Source organism: Dermacentor andersoni, chromosome 5, assembly GCF_023375885.2.
Source record: "Dermacentor andersoni chromosome 5, qqDerAnde1_hic_scaffold, whole genome shotgun sequence".
Taxonomy (NCBI): domain Eukaryota; kingdom Metazoa; phylum Arthropoda; class Arachnida; order Ixodida; family Ixodidae; genus Dermacentor; species Dermacentor andersoni.
The window spans coordinates 95,420,869-95,436,099 of NC_092818.1; the positions used below are offsets into that span (position 1 = coordinate 95,420,869).

Genomic DNA, 15,231 nt, shown 5'->3' on the forward strand with positions numbered 1-15,231 from the left:
GCTCATCAGGAGTTATGATGCCTATAAATGTAAATTTTTTTTGCAGAAATTTCATGCTTGCTTGGTTAAGGAAACCACATGTTCGCCAAGCAGGTTTGACTAATAGCATGAAGAGACTCGAGCAGCAAGAATGAGACATGCCAATTCGCGACCGCGACCTTTGACCACGGCGGGCCCACTACGAGTAGGAGGCCAGCATGGTTGCAAGATTAAGCCAATAGACCCCCCCCCCCCCCCCCCTAGCTGTGTCATAAGATAAGCATGTAAGCTTTCTAATGCGTTAATAAATGTCACGTGCTTTACTTTGGCATGTTCGGCGCGCGATGACGCCATTTTCACGCTACACATAACGTAATCGGAGCTAAATGTAGCCTTCACAAAGGCGTATAGCTCGGCAGCACATTCGTCTATCTGAGCAGGAATGGTCGTGTTTGAGAAAACCCGCTATTCATAACAGGCATAATTTATCAAACTAAACTGGTACTCATCAAAATTTACAAGGCCTACAAGTGCGCATTTTGTTGCAGATATGGGTCTAGAAATGACGTGGAGAGACTCGGGCAGTTTTGACACAGGGATATTCAACCCCTTTGATATTGGCGGAACGTGTCTGTCTCCATAGGAAGCGCAGGAGCGGGAGATTGAGCCAGACTCGGGAGTCCCAATTAGCCATCTATGCGAGTGCAGCGGGCTCGAGTGGCGGAGAGCAGTGTCGGGCGCCACCAGTAGGGAGGTCATTTCTTTACCCAAGCGGCCCAAACACCTTGTGCGCGACAAACGGGGCAGCTACGAATAGGGAGCGAGCACGATTGTAAAATTAGACCGTAGGACCCCCCCCCCCCCCCCACAAACACACACACACACTAACCGTAAAATAAGTAAGGCATCTAAGTTTCTTATGTGTGAATAAATGTAACTTGTGTATTTGTGAAGGCTCATTTCTGCGCCCTAGTGCCCATGCACCCTTTGCAGCAAGCACAAGACGTTTCAAGTAGCCCGCTGCGGTTGCATCCTTGTTACAACCTACCCGACGTTTTGGGATAATAGTAGGCTTGGAGGGTTTTTCATTGTTTTACAATTTTGTTCGGTGGAGACCTATGACTCGTAAACCACCAGTGCTGCGCAGCCATGTAATCATTGGTTATTAGTTTTTTTTTGCTTGCACTTCACCGCAGTATGGATGCGTTCAATAATGTTAATGCCAAAATAACATGTGCCTATACAGGTTGAACAAAAGGAGCATGAAAAATTCACCGACGGTTACGATACTGCCGAATGCCAAATTTGAGTGCAGCTCTATACGTGCTTTAATTTTGCAGTATGTTGGCTGACGCGGAGAGTCTGCCGCGTGCGGCCGGCACATAACAAACGGGGCGAAGAGTGGTGCGACTGCCTCGCTAATCCGGAGATCGCGAGAGGCGGCGCGTGGGCGACGGATGGGCGCCATTCACGGCAGCCGCCGAAGACAGACCTGCGCTCACGCAGCGCTTTGTTTCCATATATGGTATCGGTCGACGCGCTAGCCGCATGCCATCTGTGAACAGAAGACGGCGCGTTACTCTGGCTCCATTTCGTAGCGGTCATCGCCGCCGATGGATGGATGGATGGATGGATGGATGGATGGATGGATGGATGGATGGATGGATGTTGTGAGCGTCCCCTTTGAAACGGGGCGGTGGGCTGCGCCACCAAGCTCTTGCTACTATACTGCCTAATATCCTACCTAGGTTAAACAATGAAAAAAAGAAAAAAAACACTATGAACTACCACGCCCAAATTTTCTGATATCCTATTGCGAACTGTGCTTTTGTACGTCTCCGTCTTTTGTCGTTTCCCTACTTTTCTTCCACCAATCCTCCAGTCGCCTCTTACTAATGTCTATTGCGGACATGTGTGCTTTAACACTGCTCCCGCTGAACCCAAGGGCTTCTAGGAGGCCAGTGGTGCCTAAATCGACCGCTGGGTAGACGTCTTCACATTCTAATAAAACATGCTCCGTCGTTTCCCTAGCTTCACCGCAGCAAGCACTTGCTTCTTCTTCCTTCTTATAACTCGCTTTATAGGTGCGTGTTCTAAGGCATCCCGATCTCGCTTCGAAAAGTAATGAGCTTCCCTTTGAGCTATCATAAATGATTTCGTTCCTGATTTCGTTTTTTCCCTCTTAAATAGTTACTCATGGCAGGTTTCTTTTTCATTGCCGCCACCCATGGGATTAATTCAGCCTCTCTGACTTTCCGCTTGACCTTCTTTGTTGCTGTGTTGCCCACCCTACAGGCCGCGTACTTGCTGGTAAGCTTCCTAGTTCTTTTCCTCCACTGTGAATCAATGTTTTTCCTGTACAGATACCTGAACACTCTCCCAGCCCATTTACTTTCTTCCATATTCCTAAGCCGTTCTTCATATTCAATTTTACTGCGAGCTTCTCTCACTTCAAAACTAGTCCAGGCCATATCACCCTGCACAGCTTCATTTGTAGTCTTCCCGTGAGCGCCCAATGCGAGGCGACCCACTAACCACTGGCAGGCCGAGCCTGTCTTGCGCAGCGCTTCGCTTTTCTTGTAACCCTTTCGCCATCCTTTCCTCCTCGGCTTCTCTGTGGCCTTCTCCGCTTTTCCCCCTCGCGCTCTCTTCACTACCGCCGCCTGTCATCCCCACCTGCGCTCGGCGTTCGCTCTTTCATCTTTCTCTGCACTCGTTCGCTCTGTTACGAGGGACGCCGAAACACGTCGACGCTCAACGCAGGAACGGGCGTCTAAGAGTTGCGCTCTAAAAATTGTTAGGGTTAAAGGCCCGAAGTTGTTCAACGGGCTACGAAGCACGCCGTAGGGGAGGGACCCGGATTATAAGTCCTGCCATTTGAAGTTCTTTAACGCACGCCTAAATTTATATACGTGAGCGTCTTGCATTTCGTGCCCATGGAAACACGGTCGCCGCGGCCGGGAGTCGAACACCCGACCTCGAGCTCAGCCGTGCTACGCCATATATCCGCTAAGCTATATACTGTGGCGGTAATCGGCGAGTACTTTCAGTCACACATTCCACTGCGTTTTCCTCTATGGAAGAGCGCGATCGGCTGTATTCGTAAACTCCGATCGACCTTGCTCCGAGTTTCTACTGCGGAGAGGTAGCATTGGGATTTACAAATGCTTCCGCCGCCGGCAGTGCTCCTCTCTCGGCGTCGATCGAATGTAAACACAGCATTACATTCGCCTTTGCGTTCGTGATTCGTGAGCTCTGGCGCCATCTATAGGGTGTGCATAAAAAATAAACGTAATGAGTATTTGATTTGTATCTGACGTATCGTCCCTAAAGCTCACATTAATTGCTTGTCGATAAGAGAGAGAGAGAGAGACAAAAGGGAAGGAAAGACAAGGAGGTTAGCCAGTGTAAATACCGGCTGGCTACCCTGTGCTGGGGAAAGGGGTAAAGGAAATAAAAGGAGAAAGAAGAGAGAGAAAAAAAGGAGAAATTCACGCAGTAACGCCATGTTACGCGCAACAATAGACAAAGGTCAATAGTCAATAGCCAATAGTCTTGTCGATAAAATGTCGCCGTTACTTAGTGACTTTTCTATCGCTTCTTTACGTCTGTTTTGTTGGAGCCTTAATTATACTAGTATTTGACACTGACGTATAAAATGTGATGACTGTGCAAAAGTTTGATTTACCTGTAAGAGTACGTAGAGCTTAAGATGTACAGTGCGAAGCGATTCAAACATGATAATTGGCACGCATGGCGGCTGGAGTTCTTTGCGCTACCGGTGAGCTCTGGGTGATTGCCTGGCAAGCCAAATGTCGCCACAATGTTTCACAAGGGTGCTCGATTTCATTCTAAACCATAATTCACCAACTACATATCCAAATTGCCCTCCGGTTGGCACAAGTATCGCCGGCTGTCTTGCGCTTTGAGTGCTGCGTCTGAATAACTTCACAACTCAAATTTAATAACGAGACGTGCATGTTGCCTAAGAATAACATCCTCTGACGCAGAAATCACTGAGCAGTGTTTAAGCTTTGCGTGCCTTTCAGAGCGAAAACAGAAAAAAAAACAAGAAGAAATGACATGGCGGCGAGATGTAGACGATTCAGCAAAATATGACGTGGAATAATTTATTCTTTTGGAAATAAAGCAGTCTCAAATGAACCTAGAGCATGTAGACGAAGACCAGGACAAAGCCGTTCTGTTGTTAAACGCATGTATGGTAGCGTGGTGACATAATATTTCGTATATATTTTTTTGCAATAAATGGAAGTATTAGACCTCTAATCCTGAAAAAATGGACAAGTCCAAGCGCCCTGTTAACAATTTAATATAAAAGCTTTAGCTTCCCAGGAGGGTACTGTGTCGGGATGTCATGACGCAGAATGTGGTCACGTGAGGGCGGGACATTGTGACGTTCTGACATTTGCTCCGGCTCGCTCGGTCGCCTCGTATGCTGCTACTCGTACATATATACTGTGTCGAGACTTCGCGACACAGCATCCTCTTGGGAAAGGAAGCCAAGATTGGCTGTAGAAAAGCTATTGTATTAAATTAATAACAGTGCTTTAAGGCTTGTCCCTATTTTTTATATTGCTCAAAGGTCTATAGGATCTCGCTTTAAAGCGAAAAATAAATTGTCGCGAATATCGTACCGGTACCTCTTTAAGAATAATTTTCGTTGATTTATCGCTTTGACAGAGCCCACTATAAAGAATATTTATATACTGGGTGTCCCAGCTAACTTTAGCCAAAGTTTAAAAAATATGCCGATGCACTCTAAGGCGAGCGCCGTGATTTCAGCTCTCCAAAACACTCCGCGTACGAACGAACATATCATTTAGCCGGATGTGCTTCCGCTGCGCCTGCTTATCGCTATCATGAACCGCCGCGAGGGAAGCACATCGATGGCGTAAATCGCGCAGCCAAGGGTTGCGTCACTTGCCTGTAGCCTTTTAAGCGGCGGCACATCCTGCTGGAGGCTATGTTCATTTGTATGAGAAATATTTGGGAGCGCTGCAATCACGACGCGCAAGCGGGCATGTCCCTTGGTATTTTTTTCGTATTTCGCCGGCATCCGCAGTAAGCTGAAAAGCACTAATAATTAATAAATAGAATGTTAGAAACTGTTTAATCGAACGTTTTTTGCAATGCGCTCCACAACTTTCTAATTGGAATATTTTTTTGCCTTACTGCGTTGCTTCAGAAGTAGGTTAATTAACCTTGGCTAATTATACAATTAAGCAGATTTAAAAAAAAGACATAGTGGGCCTTACTCCATGCAATAGACAGCCATGTGCATTTGGTCGCGTCGCCTTAAAGAGTGCATCGGCATATTTTTCAACTCTGGCTATAAAGCTAGCTGGGACACCCTGTATAGTTTAGACATAGTTTAGACATTGTGCTGGAATATTATTGAAGAAAAAAAAAACTTTATTTACCACTTGTAGAAATAAGTGCAACTAGGCTTGCTAAACTTGCAACTACACAGTGCTGATGGTTCCGGAGATGCGTACGTCCATGTAGTTAGTACATGGTGCGTATGTTGATATGCATGTAGAGCGGTGCGTGTCGTGTCGGGGCTGTTGCTTGTCGAGTCAAGCGGTCTCTGTTCTGTTCATAAAGGCCGAACTTGTGTGGTAGCTGTGCCACATCTCTGCTATACATTAACAACGTACATATATTTGTTACAAAAGGAAATTCTGCAACCGCGGTCATGCACTCGATACCATAGGACAGAAGAAGCATATAAGACAGATGCCGAGGAATAATTTTTATTTCCTCCGTTAAACAACTTACAGACCCCGACTGTGGCCGTAGATGTCACCTACTCGATGTTGATTGCACTGCCAGTACACTGTTGTTGTCGTTGTTAATGAAAAAAAGTGTGTTTTAATCTGGTTCAACCGCATTAACTGAACTATGCGCGGATACAAAATTCGATGCTGTTCAAGGACAGAGCAGCATCGCAAGATTCAGTTGAATACGCTATACATGTTTCAGAGCTATTTGACATAGTAAATAAGATTATCCATGATTTGCCTAAACTATTATTGTATAATAACCACACATTCCACTACATTAGCTTGCTGCGGCGCTTAGATATACGTGGTTATCAGCATGCCGTTACTTGGCACTGATGTAGAAGCGCTCGTATCGCTGGTCTGTATAATACAACCAGTACACGAGGTTCAAGAATGCGAAACAGAGCGGAAACATGTAACGGCTGGCTCTGTCGATGGCCTCGGCCCTCTTCTGGTTCCGGTGCAGCTCCAGCTTGCTCTGAGCGTCCAGTTTCAACAGGAAGTCGTCCGTCGGGTACCCGTGCCGGACATACTGCGTGCGACGCAAGGTGGCGATTGAATAGTACAGTTAGGCATCTGCGATATTGTCTCACGCTAATACATCGTCACCGCCGGACAATCAGATTCAGCAATACTTTTTAACGAGGCTCGTTCCTGCGCGATAAAGTATCGCTGATCATTGGTTGTTTCCAGCATTTTATTGGCGACCGTTGCCGATTTTGGGGCAAAAAGCAGAAGAGGAACTCGGGCTAGACGGCACGTCATAAGCGCCATATATGAGCACCGCAAGAAGGAAAAAAGTAGTGTTAAGGAGGCGCTAACATGACCTTATCGACTATTGAACGTGCACATTGGTAAAGCACAACGCGAAAGAAACCACAGCGAAGGAGAACATTGCGCACATCTAAATTAAAATATAGATGCTGGGGTTTGCGTGCCAAACCACGTGCCAAAATCTTATTATGAGACGCGCCACCGAGGGGGATTCCAGATTAATTTTGACCGCTGGTGGCTCCTTAACCTGCACCCATTGCATGTTACGCGATCACATTTTTTTTTTATTCTGCGCCCATCGGAATGCGGCTGCCGCGGCCGGGATCGAACCTGTCACCCTAGCAGCACAACGTCATAGCCAATGAGCTAATGCGCCTAATCGGGTTGTGCACACTTATGAATATATACAGCAAAGCTTAAATGAAATTTAAACCAAACTAGGAGGCAGGGCGAGATCTATATATTAACGTAATCTTTCTTTTTCTTCACGAAGGCTTCCACGCGATACCCCGATAAAGCAATTACGAGTACTTAAATTTACAATTTTACTGGTTATGCTTAAACAAGCTGAAATTAGGTGTTAATAAAATGGAATATATAATATTCAATCCTGCAAACACGCAATTGCATAGGAATATAAGTGTTTTTTCTCAAGTTTCCAAGGAAGTGTCAAGAACAAGTAAGAACACAAAAAATCTTGGGGATCTGTTTCATGACAAGCTCACTTGGGACACTCATCTCAACAGGCTAACCAATAAATTTAGTTGAGTAGTAGGTTGTATGCATAGGATTAGTGATCTTGTTCCACTACGGCTCAAGAAAGTAATGTGCTACGTCATTTCCTGCTCTAAGCTTACTTACTGTGTGTTAATTTGGAAAAAAAAAAAACGACTGCAAAAGATTGCGAAAATTGGTACTTCTACAGAAAAGGGTTATACGAATATTTGAAAAGGCCGCGAAATCTACCGACATACAACCTCTTTGGCAATGACTCATTGATCCGAGCCAGCCAGACGTATCCTTATGGATTAGTTTTACATATAGAAAGCAATCGGCATCACATCGTTAACGCATCCACTTCTGCATTAAGTTATCCATTATGTAAACAAACGAGAACGCCTTTCACCCGCACATATCATGGACGTCAAGACCTTGACTATCAAATACCTCGACTATTAAATGTTGTTGAGCATGAAATTGATTTTTATGCACCTCAGTTCAAACATTAAATAATATCTCTTTTGTCAATTTGTGATATTTCCTACAGGTAAATATGGCCCTTTACTATAATCCTGGCAGAGAAAAGTAAAGGATTTAAATGTAGGTGTCGTTTTGTGTAGCATTACAAATTTGAAAGATGTGTAATTCAGGTGATTGATTTTCTTTTGTGCGCGGTGCATATGAGGAAAGTACGTCACCACATGTGCGTACAATGCATATAAGGATGCCTGTATCAAATGTACAATCTACCGGCATGCCAAAAATCAATGCGAGTGAGAGCCTCTGTCAGGTCACACGAGTATTGGCTCCTGCTTCTCTTTGTTGTATAACAAGGAAATAAACTGAACTGAACCGAACGTCCGAGCTGTTTTTGTAACTTCGTTGCCCACGATAATACCAGTAAAAATACAAGTTTCTGGCTCATTTTTCATCTAAATACATGAAGACAGAATACAGTTATTTTTTCTTTTAAGCACGAGAGCATCCCGTACCATGACACCGAGCATACAAGGCATATAATATTTATACAGTAACACGCCTGCGCTTAGGGCAACGTTTGTTACCGCGTGGTAAGGAAACGGTTAACAGATACATCGCCGAATGCTCAGGGAGTCGAACTGACGTGCAGAAGGTTGGCGATGCCGAAGTCCACTCTTCGCATGACGTGAGGCCTGAGCTTCATGCGTATGAGATAGTTGACGAGGGTCGTCTCTGCCAGCTCGGCAAAGATGAAAATGATGCACAGGGTGGCCCACACGTCGATAGCCTTCACGTACGTGACCCGAGGAGCGACTGTGCGGACTGACGACATGATTGACACCACGGTCAGCAATGTGGTGCAGCCGATCATCACGCGTATTTGCGGCAGCTGCATGGTGATGTAGAAGGGCACCCACGAGATGAACACAGCCAGACAGGTGGGGAAGTAGCTTTGTATCAGGTGGAACTCGATTCGGCGGTGCAGAAGGAACGTCACGTTCAGGGTGCTGAATGTGCCTGCGCAAAGAAAAAAATATTGAAAAATTCACGGTGGATCCAGCATACGTTTTGATGCGATAACTACGTAGGTGAACTTTACCCGCTTTGGAGGTATATGATCGTTTGACCTAAAGGAGTGGGCTGATCCCGAAGGCACTGCAATCTAACATAGCGTCTCAAAGCGCTATCTGTCACTAGTTATAAAATAGGAGCGAAGAATGCGAGAAACTATCACATATATATAGATACAAATATTTCAAACAGCGATTTTGGCGCGGGAGAAGCGAGCCTGCCATTGTAGCCAAATTGCTGGAGTGTTGGGTCGCTGTGCTATAATAGTCAGGTTCGATTCCGCAATGGCTCACGCATTTTTTTATAAGATTACAGCGGACTTCCCCAGCTTTGGAGGTATCTAACAGAAAACTCGACGTGTGTTGAGTATACGTGAGAGCGTCACGGTGTGCGCGAAATTGCAAGTGCATACGATGTATTGCAATGTTATTTTGATACTTTAGAGTGTGCAAAGTCACGCGCGACGCATTGGCTTGCAACCGTCGAGATGTGGCAATCATCACATTATATATATAGTATGCTATTGCATAAGTAGAGGGTCACCATTGTTCGTTCTGGCCTATATAAATGTAATTTACTAATACTCTTTTGCCATCACCACTTTGCGGTAGTTCTTAGTTTTTACTGGTAATTTCTTAGTTGCTCCAGTTTATTTTTCTACGCTTGGTACAGCCGGTCCTTCGGTAGCGTCTACCTTCGGTTGCCACGACGATTGCCTTGTGCAAATCATTTTGATGGCTTATTTGGAGCCGGCTAACTGTAGGTAAGAGCCTTCACTTTCGTACGGTCATGTAGAGAAGCAATCTAGTTTACATTTTTCTCGTCTTGCATATTTATTTGGTCAGATTTCTGCCTTTCTTGCGACGGCGTTGAAGAAATGTAAATGAATGAACTGACGAAGAAATTGTCCTTGAGCTTTCGTTAGTTTGGTTACGAACTGTCCAGTGCGCTTCAGTTAATAGAACAAGCTGTGGTGCACGCGGTCCACTGTCGACTGCAGAATACTTACCTATCTGTCGCCGCTCAGTAAACTCCCCTGTGTAGAAGCCAACTAGGTCAAATTCCTCCATTTGTATCTCAAACTCCAGAGAAATGGGCTTGTCACGTGCCCAAGATATTCTTGTTTGATCGTTTCTTTGTGCATCTGGAGCGGGGGAAAAAAACGTGCACCTTCTATTGATATGGCCACTTATTCAACAGGTGCCCCAACTTGCTTTGCGCACGGGGGTAACCTTTAAAGCGTTAGACTTTCTTATCTCGTTGCTTAGTTTGAGAGAGAAAGATCGTAGTCAGTAAGAGGTGGCCTTTTCTCCGTCCCTATTAGGTAGCAAGTCTCAGCGCTTTGGGAAAGGTGAGGGGGAGATAAAGAGGATAGGTAACAGAGCAATTCACTGCTGCGCATATACATCTTAGACATCAGCCTCGTGTCTTCCAGGAATCTAAGCAGTTGCTTGAAGGCCGAGCTGTGGTGTCGGCCGCGGAACAGAAGTTGCGATGCCAAACCTGCTGGAATGCCCAGGCGTCAAAACGATGTGAATAGAGAAGCCCTCTCCTTTGACAAGAGGGCCAGTAGCAGAGGAGGTGCTCAACTTTCTGTGCTGTGGCACACGCCATACAGTCCGGGCATGCGGATAGGCCCCTCATACACTTCTGGGATGCCGTCCAGGAGCCGCCGATCCGCCGGAGGCGCAGCAGCAGTGACCAATCCTGCCTGGTGAGGAAGGAAAGGGATGGGGGTCGCCCGCTGGTTACCTGCTGGTCCGGATGGAGTGTTGTAAGGTGCCGCTGCAACGTGTGCCTGGCGTCAAAAACTGTTACAACAGTGCAGATATGTGCATTGGAATCATGTGCCGCCTTTGCCAGAGCGTCCGCCTCCAGAAGGTACCTTGAGGTGACAGCACTTTTACAAGGTTTGAGAAGATACCTTGTCAACATGCCAGAAGGTACTTTGATACACTGGTTGAAGCGCTCGTTTTCACCGCTTAGAGAGGACAGTTTGGTCACAGTGACACAAAGCTCAGTTCCCTTGAGCACCACCAGGTGGTCGTGCCCTCCAGGCATCACAGGAGGCGGAAGCCATTCCCCCGTAGTTAGTATAGGCCATTCATAAATGCAAACCCGTCATCAGACCAACTGAGTGCGGCCACAGTATCGTGGAATGTCATGGTGGAAGCAGGACCCTCCGATCTTTAAAGGGACACCAAAGAAGAAAGTGTTCTCTTCTGTGTCGGTAAACTACAATATCAAAAACACCACTCTTACCCGATAAGACGCCTGTCAAGACAGAAAAAGAAGCGTAATAACAAAAGGCTGGTGGCGGCGCCTCCTTGAAGTTCTCGCACCAGATCGCTGTGACGTCATAGACTGTGACAGCGTCTTGTAGGGCCTCGGTAATTCTTTAGTGCCAAAAACAGACTACACTGTGTTCTCAAGGAGCCAGAGATTGAGCATGGCGAGTTTCGAAAACTTTTGCTTAGCCAACGCGGCGTAAGCACGAAAAGGTACTTTGAACAACGTCACATCACAGTGACGTACCGGCATAGTGTATTCGACGCGAAATAAAAAAAAAAGCTTTCACTTTCTCTTCTAATAATAAATTTATTATTTCGTAATTAACCACAATAGAGTTTTCAAAGAACCCTTTATCCGTCTAAATAGGAAGTGTACCATTACGCGATCCAGCAAACCAGAGATAGGGGAGGGAAATGCCTAGCCCACAAGAACAGTTCTGCCATCGCGTGCTGTGGAGGCAGCAGCACGGCGATGTAAGCGAGGTGAACCATTGGTTTGAGCCTCAGAAGCTAAGCGATATAGACGCTATGACACTGTAGTTCGAGCGCCTGAGGCAGAAGTTCACTGTCTTAGACGCCACAACCTCGAACTTCGAACCACCTGCGGAAGCGAGGCGCCGGAGCCGGCTAGCAAATGCACCAATCAAAACAGTTGCAATTAAGGCATTCAACGAAGTTTCTGAACAATTCTGGCTACAACTGCTCTTTGTGCTATAGTTTGTGGTTCAAGGACGATCTGTCTGCCCGGACTTTGCTTCATTAGACGATACTCTCGCTATAACGTTTCTCGACAGCAATCTTGCGATGTTTCGGTTGTGCTCTTCGTGTCTGAAGTCCGTTAACTGTTCATAACCAATGGCTATAGGCTCCCACCAAAGCCTATTGTGGCGACTGATGCTCGGCGGAGGCGGATGTGGCATAAAAGGACCAATCGAAGGCCTTCATCGCTACAGTAAAATAAATAAAGGCGACAAAACATAACATGTCCACAAAGTTCTTTTAGGTCTGACACAACAGCTTACGCTCTTTGTTTCTTTGTTAGCGGTGTCTGTCAGTCTGATATTTTTATGCATACTCACACGGTCTAATAACAATGAAGCACTTTTGTCTGTCCAGGGGAAATAGGTGAAAATACATAAGGCAGGAGAGCTTCAGGCGCACCCTGAAAAAAAAAGAAGAGAAAAATCACATTAGCAATATTAACGCTTCTTTTTCAAGACCAGCAAAAATATAAGCCGACGCTTTTGTGAAAGCTGATTACGATGTGTGTCTTTATTTATTAATTTTCATTGCATTTAGTAAAAGAAATTACGGAGGCAAACTTATTTATTTACCGCGATTGCTTCTGGTGGCGTCTGTACACACCGCGAATGGTCTTCCCGTGAGAAGGTGGAGGGCTGGTTCTGGTAATCGGCTTGCTTTCAACAGTGACGTGCACGGTAACCACGTGCTGTCGCAACGCAGACTTAATCTCAGGATAAGGCAATTTCGTGCTTAGGAGGAAGCTTTAGCTAGGGAAAGTACCTAGAAACGGAGACAGGAGATTGTTTTTGTCACCAACTGCTGTACTTATATTGATGATGTTTGTTGCATTTAAAAGAATTTCGTCGGTCACAGCAGCAGCGGCTGCGGTTGGAAGCGCAGCACTGAGCATTGTTCCTACTTTGTAAAGGTTGGTTGTATTACGCATTTGTTAAGCTATTTCTGTGCAAAATCTTTACCACAGCTGCGGCCGCTGTTTAGGTTTCTTGTCTGTGCACGCTTCGTCTAGTCTTGAGATTGTTGTATCGGTAGTTGACAATGCCTACAAATGCTGAGCTGACAAAGATAATTGAAGAGCTTGATTTAGAACTTGAACATCGCATGAACCAGCTTGTCAACGAATTTTTTTGTGAATGGTGGACCAAAGCTTCAGGAATGAGCTTCAGATGTCGGCAAGCTAAGCGCGGAAGTTTCAAGAATGAATGACAGTATGGAACTGCTGAATGTCCTTGTGGGAAGTGTTCCTCGCCAGCAGACAGAAATCTGTGCAAATAATAAGGCCTTGAAGAGTGAAAAACGATCTGCTGAAGAAGAAAGTTTCCGGAATGGATCAATACTCAAGGTTGAATAATGTGGAAATCAAAGCCTTACCATCCACTCTGGACTGCGTTTCTGTACTGACCGCAGGTGAAAAAGTGAACTGCCCTATTACGGCTTCTGAACTAGATTTACTTCACCGTGTGTCAGCTGAGTCCGGTCGGGCAAATGTAATCGCTCGTTTGCCTTCACGCGCTAAAAAAAAAATGAATTCGTGACAAAAGCACAAAACGCCCGGCTCAACACACGCAGAATCGGCTTGTCCGGATAAAGAACCCAGGTAATTTTTGGTAACGAGCACCTGTCACAACTAGTGAAAGCGCTGGCACTGAAAAAGCAGAAGCAATGGTTCCTTCTTTGTACAGAGAATTGCGAAATTAAGGCACGTAAAGCCGTGAACAGCCCAGTTTTTCGCATAACGTGCGATGAAGACGTTGCAGTTTTCACCTAGGTTTCCTGTAAACTTATCTTCCGCTGTTTATTAATATGGCACAATTCACCCCTGATCAACTCTCATAAATCGCTCATCTATTTTAATGCACGCAGCCTGCAAGGATACCTTGATAATATTACAGAAATCTGCATAGCTTTCCTTCATATGACTCAGAGTACTGTCACCGCAGCGAACACAATCATGGTGGCGCCGCTCTTTTCATTTCTTCGAACTTCCAGTATCACCGTAGACTTGGCTTCGAGAAGAAAGGGGGTTAACCGAGGGGCCCGATTATTATTAGTCATATCATAAGAAGCCAACAAACACTGACACCGAGGACAACATAGGGGAAATTACTTGTGCTTAATAAATGAAATAAGGAAACGATAAATTATTGGAAATTAAAGTGGATGAAAAAACAACTTGCCGCAGGTGGGAACCGAACCCACAGCCTTCGCATACTTCGTAGACTTGGCTTGGCACTTAACATCTTCAAAAGGGAATTCGTTTGGATCGAACTGCATGAATCGTGCTTTTTCCGAGATAGAACTTAGCTGTGGCTTGCATTCATAGATCCCACTCATCTTTTGTTAATGAGTTGTATTTAGCTTTGGGCTAAACAATGCATAAGCTATCACAAAAACCTATTAAGAAAGCAACCGCCCTATTAAGTATTCCGTCAAAAGCTGTAAAAACAGGCTTTCACAAGTAACCTAAACAACTCATTATTCATAGATATAATTAGCCGCACAGACTGGTCACCAGTATTAGCGACAATAAATCCAGAAATTACTTATCAGAAGTTTTCTAACATCATAACTAACACCCTCAACAAAGGCACTAAATTAATTGCTTATGGACATAAGTTTTCGACTGCATATAACCCGTGGATAACTACTAGCATATTGAACTGCCTGCGAAAGAAAGATAACCTTTATAAAAAAGCAAAAAAAAAAATGAAGAGTCAGCCATTCAACAATAATTTACGTAATGACTATAGGACGTATTCTAACATATTATAGAGGCTTCTCAGGGACACTAAAAAAGCTTATCATGAGAACAAAATGAAAGGCACTGGCAATAATCGGAAACAGTTGAACGTAATCAATTTTCTCAGCAGGACTACGTCTAATACCCTTATACCCAAGATGCGCTCAGATCACACCTACGATAACCCATCTGACATTGCAAATGCATTCAATACTTCGTTTTCTGTACAGGAATTAGACTCTTCTAAACTTGTCAATTCCTTATGCCCTCGTTTGCCTCACACATATTATTTTATTCCTATGATAGGAGATGTGGACGCAAAATTTAAGGCGCCGGCTACTCCTTAGCTCTTGAATGGTTCTAACCTGCAGCATGCAGGGTTCAAGATTACATATCAAATAACCTTTTCATACAAGCAGCAGAACTTCTCAGGCAACGTTTTCACAGTGACACTATGGCGTAAGAAATTCATGGTACATACAATGTATAAGTTAAATGACTTCACAGTTCTGTGGAAGAAAGTCTCAAAAATACAAATGATACAGTCGCCTATTAGTATAGTCTCTAGCCACCGGGTGGCGCATACATCGTGTAAATGCATTATCACATA

At 45.0% G+C, this 15,231-nt stretch overlaps 1 protein-coding gene across 1 annotated transcript in view; it reads right to left on the minus strand.

Moving 5' to 3' along the window:
- Window positions 1-5,768: 5,768 nt before the first annotated feature.
- Window positions 5,769-15,231, minus strand: part of LOC126532021 (glycine receptor subunit beta-type 4-like) — a 29,539-nt gene continuing 20,076 nt past the window's right edge. Inside the window, exons 5-8 of the mRNA XM_055070491.1 lie at window positions 12,199-12,281; window positions 9,838-9,972; window positions 8,401-8,774; window positions 5,769-6,315 (exon numbers count right to left, since the gene is read on the minus strand). Coding sequence (XP_054926466.1) covers window positions 6,106-6,315; window positions 8,401-8,774; window positions 9,838-9,972; window positions 12,199-12,281 — 802 coding nt within the window. The 3' untranslated portion in view covers window positions 5,769-6,105. The remainder of the gene's footprint in view (window positions 6,316-8,400; window positions 8,775-9,837; window positions 9,973-12,198; window positions 12,282-15,231) is intronic.